The 18,403-nt window shown below is 41.2% G+C and overlaps 1 protein-coding gene across 1 annotated transcript in view; it reads right to left on the bottom strand.

Annotated features, from left to right (window-relative positions):
• The window catches only part of Ttc6 (tetratricopeptide repeat domain 6), a 163,889-nt gene that overhangs the window by 131,722 nt on the left and 13,764 nt on the right, over positions 1 to 18,403 (bottom strand). The window contains exon 2 of the mRNA XM_048361981.1: positions 10,707 to 11,720. Coding sequence (XP_048217938.1) covers positions 10,707 to 11,705 — 999 coding nt within the window. The 5' untranslated portion in view covers positions 11,706 to 11,720. The remainder of the gene's footprint in view (positions 1 to 10,706; positions 11,721 to 18,403) is intronic.

Raw genomic sequence — 18,403 nt, 5'->3', positions numbered from 1 at the left:
GTCCTCCTCTGCTACCGTTACCTTCCAAGGTTGGCTCATGCCACAATCCTCTGCTGGCTGGATGATATCAATAGGCAACGACCCTCCCTTCACCACTTCCTACTTAGAATCTGTAAGCAGATTAAGCGGTGAGGAGAGGATCCCTTTAAAACAAGGTCATGTCGCTCCCCTGTTCCAAACCGTTCAATGTCCACAGCACTGAGAGCACAATGCGACGTTCTTAAGGTTGGCAAGTCCCTCATATTAAGGACTCTGAACAGGGACCATACTACTTCCTAGAAAGTATAGAAGCTATGGCAATGGAGAAGGGGAGGCATGTTCATTTACCACAATGAGAAGGTGCTATTGGAATGAAGTAGTAGTTAAGGAAGGGCCAGGGATAGAATAGACATCTGGCAGATCACAGGACAATCCAGTCAAAAAAATAAATGCCTGTATCCTGGATAACTTTCATGTGTCCCAAAGGGACATGGTTTAAAAAAATAAACACTTTATAAATACGTAAGGCCAAAATTGAATTTCATATATATATATATGGAATATGTGTGTGTGTGTGTGGGTGTGTGTGTGTGTGTGTGTGCAAAAGGTTTCCCTAATTTAACCCTCATTGTATTACCCAAGAATGCAACAATTGCATCAATGGTAGCAACTCTGCTACACTGCATTGAGGACCAAAACCACATACCTGCTCACTCTGCATTGGTCACATATATAGCCAAACATGTTCAGAGCATATATGAAATATATTCTCTAGCTCTAATATGGAACCAGAAAATACATTTTACAAAATACATTTACAAAACAGAGAACCAAAGATAAGGTAAAAGACATGAAACATGAGAGGAATGGATATTTCATTAATAAAGGAAATTTTTCCAAAGTGATTCATTTAATTTTGAGTGTCCCATTGTCACTCTGCTCCAAATCTGTGCAGAAAAATCTGTTCTCTCCGTCCTCCTTTTTGACTTTTTTTTCCAGTCTATATTGTAGTCTCTCCATCTATGGAAACTAAGGTCTTTCAAGTTCTTTTTCAACACTGGAGACTAAAAGTGTCCTGATATGCTGAGACTTCAATTTAGGAGGCTGTTGGGTTTTTTTTATTTGCTTGTTGATGAATGTCACTTTGTTACAATAGGAATTATTTAGGCATTGCATTTTAAGTCTTTAATTGGTCTTACCATCCCTATTTCACTTAAGATTACCTCCCACTTTCTCCTACTAGATACAGCTAAATATAGTTTGCTGTTATCTATCCTAACATGTATTCTACTTCCAACTCTACTGCTCTTTCATTCCCTAGCCCTTTTCCTACCTTGTGGGCTTCACATAATCCTGCTCAAAATATATTCATTATCAGTAGATAAGAGCAGCTGGCAATTTCATTATGTAATCTAAATGACTCATATTTTATCTCTGTAGGTTACAAACATGACGTAAGGTAAAGGAACGACAAACTTTATTTCAGGACATTAAGAGGGGGACATATGTCCATTAGGAAGAAAGTGCTCAGTCTGTGAACTGGTGGGATGAACAGTTGGACTGGCTCTTAGCTTCCTCTATAACATTATCTCCTCCCCACTCACAACCCTGCATTGGCAATCTCCTAAACACCACAGGAGCAGTTCTTCCCAGAACCTTGAGCTGTCTTGTCATCTACCTGGCATTACATATTATACTCCCTTATTCCATTTAGACTTATGCCCAAATGTCAGTCTCCTCTGATGCTTCTTCTCATCCTATTTAAATGTTTTCCATCCTTTAAATCATTCTTTCTTATGTTACTTACTAATAGCTAAAATATCCCTGATTTATTTATTTACTCTCTGTCTCCTCCCTCTGGATTGTATGTCCAAGAAAGCAGAGATTTCATTTATTCACTTCCATTTCCTAGTGCCTGGCAAACATTAGGTACCCAATAACATTGACTGAGAGGTCAACTCTCACTTATCTTTCACTCATGAAGAACATAGCTCAAAAGGTATAAAATGGGCACTGAGTGGCAAAGGACACAAGATTTGGGGAGTTGGCTGTGATTGAAGTATATTGTACAGATGTATGAAATCTGTTAAAACTGTCACAAGAAGGGGAGAGGGCAAATGGGAAGGTAATAGATACAATGAATTTGATCAGACATATTGCACGCATGTACAGAAACATGGAATCACCTCAGTGATACCTCTATGTAACACTAATATAGGCTAATGAAAGTTAGTGGAAACTAAATGAATGGGAAAACGCCTTAAAGATTAAATCGTATGTTGGGTTAACCAGGTAGGTTCTTGGTCTCTCATATATGTCCATAGACTGTACATGCTATTAAATATTGGAGATATTGACTTTTCACCAGATGTTTCATTTGAAAAGTTTCCACAAGTGAAAACTACTGGAAAGCCATTACTCTTGCAAAGTAGCAAAATTTCAAAGGCACAATAGTACCCAAAGCTGATGGAGATACAGAAACAGACTCTGGTCGCCATTGGTGGCAATGTAGCTCATTTAGTTGTACTGGGATGCAGTGTGACACACAAGGATCCTTTAAAAAAGTAATGCAGTATATTCAATATGTATTATTTTATTTGAGATCATTTTATTCATACAGTATTGTATTTAACTTCACTGTCTATATTGCACAGATGAGAAAACTGAGGCGCCAATAAAGAATAAATTGCAAATCAAAGATCCCAAATTAGACCATCTAAGACTAACTCTAGGCTTTCTCCATTGTTTCCCCTGCTAATTCCCCTGTTATGAGGCCAGAGCTACCTCCTTAAAGCCACGAAGTGTGATATACAAATCTTTTGAGTCTTGATGTCTTGTATGATGCTAAACAATAAACCTTTGTGGAAGAGGAAGTAATGCTTGGAGCCACAAGATTCTCTACAAAATGTTTTACAGCACGGACAGAAACGATGTCACAAACTCCCCCAATTTGTCTTCTACCCTCTTCTGTGTCATAAGATGTGAATTATAACACATGGCTTCCCAGAACAATGGCACGTTTTTTTTCATCCTCTTTTCGTTCCTAGATGTGATCATTTCGCTAAATTTAGCTAACTGTATATGGGCCAAAGTTTCAGGCAGTCCAGGGCACATGCTTCTCTTGCTTAACACCTACCTGCTGGTTAGATAGCCAGTGTAGACATCACTCTGAAGTGACCTTGAGAATGAGGACCACACTCCATGAGACAATCAGTTAGCAGAAGTCTAGACTTCTGATGCTGCTGAACACATCTACCCATCCATTCATTTCTAACATGGTAACAAAGAAGCCACTACCACTTTGAGTTCTCTGATTATTGGGATCCATAAATTAATCAGAACTAGTTGTATTAGGACTGCCACCTACTCCTTCTTTTCTTCTAACTTGTGTTTGGTTAAACAGATTTGACTTTGTTCTTGTGACAGTCTATATGAATTATGCATTCCATTTAGCATTTTCATAGGTTCTATTGTAAATGGATATTTAATAAGCCTCTTCTCTTAACCCCAAAGAGCAACAGAACAGTCATGCATAAAAAGCCATTTTTCAGTAAACTGTTTAATAATCACTTTCCACAGTAATAATTGATTGTCAAAGACTGTACAATGAGGCAGGTCTCAACAGCATAATGAAAGTTGAAAAATGGAAAGTGCCTCAGCTGTCTCAGTCTTTCATTTCTTCATAACCCTGTTTCTAATGATTAAGAGATGAAGAGCTTGAAACTCGAGATGTTCTTGAGAGAAAATCTGGCTGAAATGATGAGGTCTGGCTCTATTATAATCTGCTTCTGTGTGCCTAATAAATTTGTAGTAAGCCGAGAAAAGGACAGGAATTTTATAGATTGCATTATCTGTGCGACTGAAGAAAAGATAGACTACCTCTTAAAAACATAGGAAATGGGTGGGTCTTGCTTATCAACATAGAATAAGTCTGATGACCACTATAACAATTTACAGTTGGCCACATGACCAGGGCCATCCCATAGTCTGACTTTAATAATAGGCAAGGCATCAATTCTTCCTATTGGCTGCTGGAATTTCTGGTAAGGCCAATGTATGCATCTCATTCTCTCGCTGAGAATATTCAACAAAGCCATAATTTACTACAGGTAATAAGATTTCAAGTATATTAAGGTAGCTTTTCTTACCCTAAAAGATAGTCCATACCTATTAGATGAAGAAGAAAAAGTACTTTGCAGATAGGTATTTGCTTTGAGAGCAGTTCAAAGATTTCTCTAAGTAAATAAATAATAAAACTGCTGAGGTGAAGAAAAAAGTATGTCAGTCTGCTACACTGGTTTTGTTTGACAGGAGAGAAAGAAAATATATTTCACTTTGTTATTACTATTAACATGGGCATAAATTGGTAGTCCGTGGGCTTTTATTCTATGTAATGTTTAGGCGCCACTGTCATTTGTCCCACCTGTGTGCTTTCACTTTGATGACAGGATGGAGCTCGCCTAAGTCCCATCCCCCCCCCCACCATCTCTACCAACCCGATAAGGCTGAGAGCCAATCCCTGGTGTTTGCTGACTTTCTCCAGGGCCAGGTATGCTCCGTTCAGAAGCTACCAGCAAAAGGCTGTGGGCAATCTAACACAGAAGAGTGCAGGGGTCTCCTCACTGTGCAGAGACCTGAGTCTGCAAATGTCATGGTAAGAAACAATTCTAAATTAGTTGGGATCTGGATCTTAAAAAAAGAAAACTGGGAGGAAGGGAGATGGAAAGATCATGGGCATGACATAATATAATGGAAGTAACATAACAAGTGGGAAGCAATTCTAAACTGCTAGAAGAACTAAATATAGTCTCAACCCTGTAAATTACCTATAGAGTCTTGCAAAAATCACTTCCCTCATTAGGTCTCAGTTTTATTGAGCTTTAGAACTCAACACACTATTGTAGGGGAAAGTAAGGATAAGGAAATGATATGAGGAAATTAATCACCAGGGCCCTGAATATTCTTTTCTAGATGAGAACAAAGGGTAAAATATACCAGGGAAAATGTATTAAATGAGAACGTATTATTTTAGTTTCAGTGTAATTAACTAAATTAGCCTTCTTTTCCTAGCATGATTATAAAAACTCATATAGAAAATGAATATGACTGACCTTATCAAGCCACCCTCCCATTTGTGGTGAAACCAAGATTCGACACACTTTGCAATGAACTAAAGAAAATCAAGTCCTTATAAAAGAATCTTACAAATGAAACACACATCCAACAAAACTAGAAAATGTGCTGTTCCGTCTATTAAATTGTTTTCATTTGGGATAAGAGATGCTTAAACATGATTGTGGTTGGCTAGTTCTCAAGATTTTGATTTTACTGTCAAAACTGTTTATCTACCCATCCTTAAAACCCATGTGTTTACCTATTCTGCTTTAAAACAAATAGTGTAAAGAATATAGCTGCCTAGCTTCAGGCTGTTTACAGCTACAGACTGGCTGACTTCAAGTGCAACCAAATACTGTACTTTTCAGTAATAAAAAAATAAACAGATCCCACATTGTCTAGCGGTTAGGATTCCTGGTTTTCACCCAGGTGGCCTGGGTTCAACTCCCTGTGTGGAAACCAAAAATAAATAAATAAACAGCTTCCCGTGTACAGTAAATCGATGTGTAGCCTCACTGGGATAGTCAACTGATCTAGCCATGTTATTCCAAGTCCTGATATCCATGTTATACATTCAACAAGTGTTTTAAAGTGTAAGCTCTTTAATTTTATTCAGAATAAGGCTGGGATATGGCCTAGTGGCAAAAGTGCTTGCCTCGTATACATGAAACCCTGGGTTCGATTCCCCAGCACGACATATATAGAAAACGGCCAGAGGTGGCGCTGTGGCTTAAGTGGCAGAGTGCTAGCCTTGAGCAAAAAGAAGCCAGGGACAGTGCTCAGGCCCTGAGTCCAAGGCCCAGGACTGGCAAAAAAAAAAAAAAAATTTATTCAGAATAAATAAAAATAATGATTCAAGGATATTGCAGGAAGTCCCTTTAGAGTACACTAACACTCTACAATGTCAAGGATATCCCAGGAAGTCCCTTTAGAGAACTTCAATGCTCTGCAATGTTAAGGAAGTGCTGTATTTCAACTCTCCAGGTTACTATCACCTCCCAGTTAAGGACATTCTAAGCAGTCTTGGACTGGTCTTTAACATTTAGAAGCATTAAAAAAAGTCTACATTACAAGAACTCCCCTATGACCCAGCAACCCCACTTTTGGGTATTTATCCAAAAAACTACAAACAAAATCAAAGTAAAGCCACCAGCACAACAATGTTCATTGCAGCGCAATTTGTCATAGCGAGAATCTGGAACCAACCCAGATGCCCCTCCGTAGACGAATGGATCAGGAAAATGTGGTACATATACACAATGGAATTTTATGCCTCTATCAGAAAGAATGACATTGCCCCATTTGTAAGGAAATGGAAGGACTTGGAAAAAATTATACTAAGTGAAGTGAGCCAGACCCAAAGAAACATGGACTCTATGGTCTCCCTTATTGGGACTAATTAGCACAGGTTTAGGCAAGTCACAACAGAGGTTCACAAAGCCCAATAGCTATACCCTTATGATCCCATAAGATGATAAGTGAAATGAACTCCATTTTATGGAAATGATTGTTATATCAGAGTTGAAACTACTTTCAACATCCATGTGTATCTGTAGTTTCTACTATTGATGATGTGCGTGTATCACCTTCTTGTGATTGTATCTACACTATCTCTGTAATCTTATCTGAGTGTATGGGAAACAGTGTGTACTGGTATTAGAATTAGGAAATTCAAAGGGAATACCAAAATTGAGAGACAAAGGGTAAAATACGAGAAACAACAACAAAAGCAATACTTGCAAAACTGTTTGGTGTAAGTGAACTAAACACCTCAGGGGGGGACAGGGGGAGGGGGGAGGGGGGTATGAGGGACAAGGTAACAAACAGTACACGAAATGTAACCAATGCCTAACGTGTGAAACTGTAACCTCTCTGTACATCAGTTTTATAATAAAAACTTTTTAAAAAAAGTCTACATTACAAACAAACGATGGAATATAGTTGTGTGCTAAATGAACAATCCACTGGAGGAGGACTTTTTATCCTAAGTAATAGCCTCCGTCAAGCAATTATTTTAATAATATTTAAATTAATTGTTCTCAGCATAAATTACATGCAATTATCTTATAAAAGACTACTGATATATAATATTTCCAAGTGCTGGTGGCTCACACCTGTATCCTAGTTACCCAGGAGGCCGAGATCTGAGGATCACAGTTCAAAGCTAGCTTGGTCAGGAAAGTCTGTGAGATTCTTTCTTACCTCCAGATTAACCACCAGAAAACTGGAAATGGAACTGTGGCTCAATGTGGTAGAGTACTATAGCCTTCAGCAAAAAAGTCTCAGGGACAGCACCCAGATCCTGAGTTCAAGCCCCACGACCAACAAAAAAAAGAAAGACACATAAGTATTTCTTCATGATCATCATATTGAGCAAAATAAACCAAGCTCAAAGAGCGAAATATCAAATCTTCTCTCATAGTAAAAATCCAGACTTTTTAAAAACTAATAATAATGATGACGATGATAGACACTACCATAAAAAGACTCTCCAGAGGAATCAGCATGAGTGTGGAAAGGGAAAAAGATTACTGATAATGAATAAAAATATATTACATATATATATACATATATATATACATCAAGTACTATGTGAAGGATGAAACAGAAGTTAAGGAAGTATATAATAGAGAAGGTGAATGGGATTCAAAGTTCATTATATGCATCTATCTATGGAAATGTCAGGAGAATCTTTTGTAAAGCATTTTTTTTTCATTATAAAAGAATGTAAAGGAGAAAGTGGAGGTGTAGCTCATTGAGTAGACCACCATCCTTGAGCAAAAATGCCAGGTGAGAGCCAGAGGCCCCAAATTCAAGCCCTAGTACCAGCACAAAATTTTAATAAATAAAAATTAAAAAGAATCCTTATCTCCTCTTATGTCCCTTCCTCTTCCCATAGCTCTGTCCTCTTGAATATTTTTCTCCATATATTTAGAACTATACTGTCATACTTTTAGCATCAACCATCAAAATTAACCTATAAAATGCAAAAAAGGAAGTATTTTATTTAGCCATAGTTTTATTATATTCATTATATTATTATATTCATCCTTCTTTCCCAGGGCTCCAAGAATCCTTTTTTCCAATCACTTCCTTCTCATTTAGAATACTTCTTTAGCCTCCATTTTAGGGTAAGACAGCAAACACCAAATTCTCTTCATTTTCCTTCATCTAAGAATGTCTTCCTTTCCCCTTTATTTGCTAGTAATAGAAATCTGGATAGATAATTCTTCCAGAATTTGGTAAGTGTGCCAATTACTTCTGACTTACACAGTTTCTGGTGAGAAATCTATTTGTCACTCAATTTTTTCCCCTATTAGCAATATGTTGTTTCTCTCTCACTGCTATAGATATTTTTCCCTTTGGTATGTTTGTTTTGAGATATATTACTGATACATAATTCTGGCATGGAACTCTTTGGTTTAGGATTCTCTTCGCTTCTTCAATCTGTCTATCACCAAATTAAGGAAATCTCAGCCAATATTTCTCTAAGTATTGTTTAGTATGGCCTTCCTTTTCCTCTCCTTCTAGGGCTGTAATGAGAAGAAGGCTGCATCTTCGTTATCGTTCCACACGTCTCTGGGAATCCATCACTTTTGTCCAGCGTAGAGTTTCTCCAGCTTTATCCATTCACTGATTCTGTCCTCTAGCCCTCTCCATTTGCTACTGAATTTATCCATTGATTTGTTGTGTCAGTTACTGAATCCTTCAGCTTTAGTGCTTTCCTGTGGTTGAGACTTTCTGCTTCTTTACTAAGACTTCAACTTTCTTTTCATTTGTTTCAAGTATGTTTATAATTACCAAAGCATTTTGAAAGCTGCTTTACAATCTTTGCCAGAGTACTCTAATATCTCTGTCATCTGAATGTTGGCATCTACTGTTTTTCTTTCAAACTGAGGTATTGTTGATTCTTGGCATAGGTAATTTTCTACTGAAACTAGGCATTCTAAATGGCTAGATCTTATTTAAACTCTGTTTAAGCTGGTTTTCTCTGACACTACTACAAATAGAGGACTTGGTAGGAGGGTAGATACTGCCTCATTACTTCCAGGTAGGGGTAAAAGCCCATGTTTCCTGTTCAGCATCCAAGGATGCCCAGATATGGTCTTTTGTTACTGCTGCAGGAGAGAGAAGTTCTGGCTCGCCATTAGGCTTCTGCTGACTCCATCTTGGCTGGAGGGAATGAAACAGCTCACTGCTGTTTCTCTTATGGTCTCCAGTGTCCCCGTAGGGAGGACTGAAAGGACGGTCTCTTTACTGCTGGGCAGGTTTGGAAGTCTGAGCTCTCCACTGTCACCACCCCTTCTTAAAATGGTTACTAAAATGCCAACAACAACAAAAGAAGATACAAAAGAGAAATAGAGAAATAAATATGGGGGAGGGACAGAATTCACTGTTCCAAATATCACTATTGATTTGATATTCCACCTTCACATATTCCTAATCCCATTTCAGCCCTTCAAAATGTCTTCTTTCTAATGCATCCTGCTCTGAAATATAACATTCCTTGACTATATAGGGCTTCCTAGGCTAGTTTCTATTACCAGCCTCTCTTCATGACTGCCATTAGATATGAGCCCTGAAGCTTTTCTTCTCTTTTCTAAGGCCCTACAATGAGTACGCCCCTAATTCATCTTTTGGTTAACTTTGGGTGGGAAGCACCTAGGTAGAAATACCCGATCTGCAATGTCCTGGCCAGTCACACTTACCTTATTCAGTAAGTAAGTCAAAGTATGGACCTTAACTCAGAGTAGTTGCAATACTCTGTCCACAAGCCTTAGATCAAGGACAATACTGGAGACTCTAGTTCATATGCATTGTTTCCCTTTATGATCACATTCCTTAAGTCACTGCCCAAACTGTTCTGGGGCAGAAACAGTTTTAAAGACACAATGTGCACAGCAGTAGTCTGTGTACTAACCAGACATCAGGATCTGCAAGGGAAAACAGTAACATAATCTAGAATCTTCCAATATAGGGATCAGGTTCCATCATTCCTGTCTTTGCTTTGAATGTCCCCACCAGAGCGAATTTCATATCACAAGCAATAAACAGGATACCTTTCTTCTTTGTTATTTACTTATTTATTTGTTTATTTCTGGTGCCAGTACTGAAGTTTGAACTTCTGGGTTGCTGTCCCTAAGATTTTTTTTGCTCAAAGCTAGTGCTCTGTCACTTGAGCCACAGCCCCACTTCTAGCTTTTATTGGGGGGGAGGGGGTTTCCATTGGAGATAAGAGTCATAGATTTGCCTCAAATCTCTGCCTCCTGAGCAGCTAGGCTAAGAGGTGTGGGAAACAGCCCTGAGCCACAGGCACCAGGCACCGACAGTATAAACTTACATGTGACTTACTGTCTCACGTTGCTTCTTCCTAGGAAACGCATGCCCCGTGGTAGACAAGTGAGCACGACCCCAATGATGCTGCTTGGCACGCCTTGTGAGACCCGCTGTCAGCTCTCTCTATCCTCACTAAAGCAGTAAACGGGACTCTTGATACCTTATCCACTCGATGTAGTTGCTGGGACAATACATTCACATAGCGTGTGACCCTCTGTGCTTGGCACACAAGAGGTGGGTGGGCGATGCTCTGGGGTGCGGGCGCGTCCACTTACGTCCATCTTGATGTCGTAGTTCTGGCCCAGGACGCTCTGGATGAGCTCTCTGATGGTCTGGTCGAAGGCGAGCTGGGTCTCGGACTGCAGCGAGGCGATGATCTCGTCGATGGACGTGGGGATGACGCGGTGCGGCTGCCAGGACGGGCGCGGGGACGCGCGCAGGGACGCGCGCAGGGACGCGCGCACGGACGGGCGCGGGGACGCGCGCAGCGAGGAGCGCAGCGAGGCGCGCAGGGCCTCGCGCGCCTCGCCGGGCCCGGGCGCGCCGCTGGAGAGCGAGTCGAGCGAGACGCCGGACTCCCGCTGGCGCAGGAAGTGGGTGCGAATCCGCACGGTGCGCCGCTGCTTCAGGACGTCCTCCTCGTCCCCGGTGCTGCCGGCGGAGGCCTTCCTGTCCCGGGACCGCCGCCCCTCCGAGGGCAGGGCTGCGTCGTGGTCGGCCTCTGGCTCGGGGACCAGGCTGGAGAGTCGCCTGGACCGTGGCGGCCCCGGGATCGGGCCCGCCCGGAGTGTTCTTGGCTTTCCCCGGGGCACCGGGGGCGGCAGCAGGACCGCAGGCTTGGCCGTGCCCGTCTCCGGGGCGATGATCGGCGGCCTCTTCTGGGGTCGGTGCCGTAGGAAGGCGGAGCTCCGCATGTAAAAGCTTTGGGGCTGGAAGTGCTGGGTCTTCTTGGACGGGGCGGCCGGGCCCAGGCCCGGGCGGAGCAGGCACGGCAGGGCTAGCGACGCCTCCAGCCGGCCCGCAAGGCCTTTTCTGGGAGGGGACATTTTGCCGGGTCCCGCTCCCCGCCCGCAAACTCGGCCCTTCCCCTGGGCCCGGGCGGCGCGGGGGCGCTGCACTTGGGAGGCGTCCTCATCGAGGGCTGGCTTGGCCAACAGCCTCTGCTTGAATACCTGAAAATCCTTCTTGGTCTTCTGCTGGATCTTATCAAGCTCTTTAAATAAGTATGATTCTTCTCTGCTTTTCAGTCCAAAGTGCTTCGGGATCAAGGCCATCCTGACAAATGTGGCCTGCAAAATAACCCCTAAAAGTTAACAATTATATGAACGTATGGATGGATGGAGAGAGAAAGAAACATAAAACTCATGCTAAGAAAACTCTAGCTCAGCAAGGCTTCTCCTAGTAGAACCTCGTTGGGCTTAAATAATTTTAGATCCATTTACTAGACTTTTTACATGAACCACAATGCCTTAAAGCAGCCATTCTTTTCCGTTTCCCAAACCCCTGCTGGGTTTCTTTTTTTTTTTTTTTTTTTTGGCCAGTCCTGGGCCTTGGACTCAGGGCCTGAGCACTGTCCCTGGCTTCTTCCCGCTCAAGGCTAACACTCTGCCACTTGAGCCACAGCGCCGCTTCTGGCCGTTTTCTGTATATGTGGTGCTGGGGAATCGAACCTAGGGCCTCGTGTATCCGAGGCAGGCACTCTTGCCACTAAGCTATATCCCCAGCCCTGGGTTTCTTTTAATATTTCTTTGGGCTACGAGTCTGTATCCACTCCCACACAAGAAAGGCTCTACCAGACACAAGCACAGAGAACCCAAGACAGCCCCGTTCCCAGAGAGCAGAGCTACCAGCGCTGCCCTCTGGCCTATGTCCAGCCCACAAACATAGTTTTCTATTGTTCAGAGTTTTTCAGAAATGGTGGGGGTTGGAGGGAGCAATGGCAAACCGCGGGTAATCCTAGTTACTCGGGAGTCTGAGATCTGAGGATCGTGGTGTGAAGCCAGCAGGGGCAGGAAAGTCCACAAGATTCTTATCTCCAATTAAACACCAAGAACATTAGAAGTGAAGTTGTGGCTCAAGTGGTAGAGTGTTAGCCTTGAACACAAAAGCTCAGAAACAGAGCCCAGGCCCTGAGTTCAAGCCCCAGGACTGACAAAAATAAAAATGAAGTCACAGATTACAGATGTAAATTGGGAGGTCTTCACATAAAAAGACAGCTTTGCAGTTTCTCTGGGGGATGCAAAGAAAGGATGAGGCAAGTCAAGGGCTAGATCCCTGCTGCTGACTCCACAGCCCTTGTCCCTTCCTTCTCCAGGCTGCTCCCAGGTGTCTCCTCCACTGCCCACCGCCCTCAAATGTCTCCTGAGCTGCAGCAGAGTGCAAAACCAGGACGAGGAGGTCAGCCTGAGGTGGGTTGTAGCCAGATTACAAGACCACAAACGCCAGGTATATGTCCTTTTTCTAAAGTGAGCTACTAAAAAGTTCTAACACAAAAGTGACTTGATCCCACCCAGTGTCGGAAAATTATTAATATTTAACAGGAAAAAAGAATAGTTTCCTTTACACTAAATATATCAATTAAATATATCATATCATAAAATTTCATGTGTAATCTTTTTTTTTTTTTTTTGCCAATACTGGAGCTTGAACTCTGCACCTGGGAGCTGTCCCTTAGCTTTGTACTCTGTGTCTACCACCTGAGTTCCAGCTCCACTTCTGGCTTTTTGAGAGTTAATTAGAAATAATAGTCTCGTGGACTTTTTTTTTTTTACCTGAACTGACTTCAAATTGTGATTCTCAGTCTCCTGAGTAGCTAAAATTTCAAGCATGAGCCACCAGTGTCCAGCTTTCATTTATAAAGAGAGCTCAAGAAACTATGCCCTCAAAGAATGAACAGTTCAACTGAAAAACAAGCAAATGAGCTAGAGTCTTCTCTGAAAAAGTAAAAATTGCCAATAGACAGATGAAGAAATGTTCAGTGTCTCTGGTCATAAAGGAAATGCAAGTCAAAACAATACTGAGATTCCATCTCACCAGTAAGGGTTGTCAGTGTGGGCGTGGGGGGGAAGGAACCCTAATACACTGTTGGTAGAGAAGGAAACCGGTGCAACCACTATGCAAAGTTTTTGTCTCCAAAACTAAACATAGAATGATCCTATGACCCATCAACATCACTCTGGGGCATTTATCCAAAAGATGTATGTAAATCAGGATACAGTAAAGCCATTTGCACAACCATGTTCATTGCTGTGTTATTCACCATAGCCAGAGTATGAAAACAGCCCAGATGTGTCTCAGTTGGATGAATGGATCAAGGAAATGTGGTATATATACAAAATGTAATTCAGAAAAAATATTATATCATTTGCAAAGAAATGAATGGATCTGGGGGGAAATTTCTGTTAAGTGAAGTAAGTCAGGCCAGAGTAAACACATATGGGGTTGTATGATAATGCACACAAATGGGCTATTTCAAGTATGGTATTTGCAAGGGAGAATTTCAAATGGTGTAACCCATTGGGATGCAGTTACAATTCAACAAAATAAGTGCAAAATAAGTGCCAGGAAACTATCATTTGAAAGGTGGAGAAGAGGGAGCAAGAGGAAAGGAGTAAATGAAGAGAGGAAGGAAGGGAGAATGCAGTCATACTATTCAAGGCATTTCCTAGGAAACTTGAGGAGAGTGTTGGGAAGAATGGGAGAGAATAAACGAGGGCAACATTGATAAAGATGGATTGTACTTATAATCTCATTCATTTAATAGTTATTCATTTGGACAACTACTTAAAGGTAATTTAAAAATAACTTTTTTTTTTGTCGGTCATGAGGCTAAACTCAAGGCCTGGGCACTGTCCCTGAGCTTTTCCACTCAAGGCTAGTGCTCTACCACTTTGAGCCACCAGACCACTTCTGGTTTTCTGGCGGTTAATTGGAGATAGGAGTCTCACAGACTTTCCTGCCTGGTCTGATCCTTGATTCTTGGATCTCAGCATCCTGAACAGCTAGAATTACAGGTGTGAGTCTGCAATTTTTAATTTTTAAAAATTAAATTAAAATAAAAGAATAAGTATCGAGGTATAAACATAACAAGAAATTTAGTAGGGACTGGGAATATGGCCTAGTGGCAAGAGTGCTTGCCTTTACATGAAGCCCTGGGTTTGATTCCTCAGTACCACATATATAGAAAACAGCCAGAAGTGGCACTGTGGCTCAAGTGGCAGAGTGCTAGCCTTGAACAAAAAGAAGCCAGGGACAGTGCTCAGGCTCTGAGTTCAATGCTCAGAACTGGCAAAAAAAAAAAAAAAAAAAGAAAGAAAGAAAGAAAGGAATTTAGTAAAGCTGCATAAATTTTTATAAAAATAGCATTTGATAAAAATTGTTTAATAAATTATGCTGAGGTACGTGGTTGACAACTGGAAAAGACATTGTATCAGTATCATAATAATGTGTAAGATATTTCCAGTTAACTGTATTTCTTTATCCCTTGTCTATATTTTTGGTTGGATTCATACCAGTTCATAGACAGAGTCACCCTTATTGTTGGAATTCATTCATCATCTATTTTGAGTAATACAAAGAAAATGTGCAAGCTATAATCATACTGTTTTTAATTTCTAAAATACAACCAGTAGGGTTTCAAAACCAAAGGTCCTGCTCCATGTCAGAGCTCTCATCTGGGAACCAATAGGCTTTCTTCTTTACTCAGCTGCACTGCTAACTAGATGTTAGACAACTCAACTCGTTCCTTACCAGGAGTTCATATTAAAAAGTGAAAATCATAGGCTGTCTCCTCAGACCATAGAATGGGAACGTTAGAAATAAATTCTAAAGACTTTAAGGAAGTTTCCTTAATTAAAAATCGATATCTAATCCTCCTTGTTGTATTTGGTTCTTACTGTTTGCACAGGTGGCAACATGTTCCTATAGACACCATCTGCGTTTCTTCCTGGAAGAGGTTGAAAGGTAGCACCTGGAATGCAGTGCAGGCCAGAGGTACTGTAATACTGAAGAGTCTGTGCTGACTCTCCTTCCCTTTCATTTCTAGGTTCCTGCTCTTCCCAGCTTCTCCCAAACCCTTAGTTTGCTACAGAGCTTAACAAGTGCCTATTATTTAACTTCTCCATATCTTTCCATGAGTTTTTAGTGGGAAAGATGTTCACCATATTGAAGATACACTAACAGGAAATGGAAGTTACAGTTTTGACCAGGACTTCTATTGTGGTTTCAAGGGAAGTAATAGCCAGTGTTTAATGGGCCAGCCAGCAGAGCTGACTAAGCAGAGCTTAGTCCTTGTACTTCTCCACCCACCCCTCAATAGTGCAAAATAAGTAAATTGATTTTTAAACATCAAGTTGCATGGGAAACTGATATAGTGTCTCTCTATCTTGAGAGATACTAAATTGGAGACACAAGGAAAAAGTGCATAATTGTTCCAAAAGCAGAAAATATTACTTTACAACAAAGGTCAAATTGATTGCTTATAATCCAGTGTAACTAGGTTTACCCTACAGTTTAAAATAGGACAGAAGGTGCTTAAAATCTTTGGAACCAAAACAATCATTTCTCTCCACTTCTTTTCAAAGTTAAAGCTCTATCCCTTTCCTCCTTCTACCAGAAGGCCCAAGGCCTGAGTCGTGAGGCAGTTATACAGCCCCAGAGCCAGCATTCCCTCTCCCAAGGCAAAGTCAGCAGGGGCGGGGGGGGGGGGGGACGAAGGGGGGGCGAAGGGAGGGGGGCTGTCGGGGGGACACTTCCTGCATGAATTCTCTAGACTTCAATGCAAGTTGTTCTGTAGTTCTTGAAGTTGTGGCCATTTCTCCGATTGGAATACATCCCAAATCTCTGGTCTTGATTCTAACTAAAGCATAAATAAATACAGCAGACCCCCCCACCTATGACTTAGTTCCAAGCCACATAAACCCATCTGGCACAGGAAATGAGTCCTGCATATGTTAGGCCTCTCTCATCAACATGTCGATGGGAGTGAAGACCAAAACCCCAAAGTATAATAAGCATTACCAAGTCTTGCCTTCTTCTAATATGTATCATAGTACCTCAGTGCTTTTCAGGATTGGGATTCTCCTAGGTGAACAGCCAAATAGCATCTCAATTTACTTCCCAAATTCCATGCCAATGTCAACCTCTACTGAACAATACTGAATTTCCAAAAGAAAACTCTAAGCTCAAAGACAGCTTATCTCAGCTGGTAAAATCTTTAGCATTTCCGGGAAAATAATATTCTGAAAACAATATTTGTTTTTAAATTTGTTTGTAAATTGATCATAATTTCTAAATGTTTCTAATATGTTTATATATTTCCTCTTAGGAAATATTAATAATTTTTCTAACAGAATAGAATAGTAACTTTTCCTATTTTCCCACATTTTTCATGCTTATCTTTCTGCCTTTAATCCTAATAATGTCAATAATAGTAATTGCCACTTACACGTGGTTATTTGAAAGGATGTAGGAAATAGAAAAAAAAAGGCTGTGTTCAAGTTCAGAAAAGACTTTCCTATACACTAATCAGAAATTTCAAGACTATAAAAACTAAACTTATTTAACTTTTATGAGATATAGTTACACCAATACCACTAGTGAATATATATATACAAAAATGCATACATACCATAAATACATGGAAGTTAATGGAACAACAAAATACGCCCACCTATCCTGAATAAGGCCCTGTACCTTCTCAGTACCACCAAAATAATTTTTAAAATTATATGCCAGTATTTTTTATTAGCAGAGACAGAAAATAAAGGCCTAGAAAAAAATTGGCAGCATACCATGTCCATGACGGAAGACTCAAAATCTTTAAAATGGAAATTTTTAAATCTCCCCCAAATAGATATGAGATCTAGTCAATGTAATCTCAATCAGAATTCCAGCAAGTTTTTTTTAAAAGCTGAAATTAAAATCTGGTTCTAAAACATATGCAGAAATTCAAATACCTTGAAATGGCCCAAGTCATTTTTGAAGAGAAAAATGAAGCTGGAGAACTTATAATATCCAATTTCAAAACTTCCTAATATCTTTTACAACAACCCCCCTCCAACATGGAAAAAGCTCTGTAATGGGCTCGCATAGGCCAGAGGGGAAAATTAAGTTCCTTCCAATGTGACCTCTCACCTACTATCAAGGCTTTCAACCCTTCCCCATCTTTGCCATCAGAGCCCTTGTTCTTTTGTCCCAACAGCCTTCCGTTCCCACCACATTTTCACTTGGTCTAGCTCCCCTTTAACTTAGGCTCATAGTCACAGGAAAGCCAGCCGCCGTCAACTCCAGCCCAATAATGCCCAACAGCCAACCAACGACCCCAGCTCCAATCCCTTCTCCACCTAGCTTTGATTTTTGCGGGGCCTGGTGTTTACCGATGTGGATTTAGAGAGCCCTCAACACAGAAGGTCCCTGGCTCTGCCCAGATAGCAGAGTCGTCTCTCACCTGGTTCTGATCACACCTCTGCTTTTACTCAGGTGGCCCAGGGCTTCGCCAGCCCGGTGTGCCAGTGCTCATTTCCAGAGCGAAAGGGGGATGATCCACCATCTCGCTCCGTCACCTAGCAACAGCCCCCCCCACCTGCTCCGCCCCCAACCACACCGGATCCCCCTAAGCTGCGTTCTCCCACCTAGAACAGCTCACCGGTCTAAATTCAGCCTGAGAACCCGATTTCTCCCAGGAATTAAAATTCTGGTCCCAAAGTCCTGTTAGACTGGCTTAACCAACTGCCTAGCTTAACCATCTGCTTCCATACACTCTTGTTCTTTCTGCGTTTATATGAATAATGTTGGACGCTGTGAAGTACAATGTCCATTTGTTTCTGTGTTTATTTGTAAAGGAATCTGTCTAGACGACCTGTCATTGAAAGGCGGGGCATGCTTCCATGCTGTCCTCTGTGAGCCCAACTCATGAAGAGAAACTTGTTATCAGAGAATGGAGATGTTCATACTATAATCTCAGGTTCAGAAC

The sequence above is a fragment of the Perognathus longimembris genome, chromosome 14, assembly GCF_023159225.1.
Source record: "Perognathus longimembris pacificus isolate PPM17 chromosome 14, ASM2315922v1, whole genome shotgun sequence".
In the NCBI taxonomy this organism is placed as follows: Eukaryota; Metazoa; Chordata; class Mammalia; order Rodentia; family Heteromyidae; genus Perognathus; species Perognathus longimembris.
The sequence above is the reverse complement of the archived record's forward strand: the minus strand, read 5'-3'. Positions and strand labels throughout refer to the sequence as shown.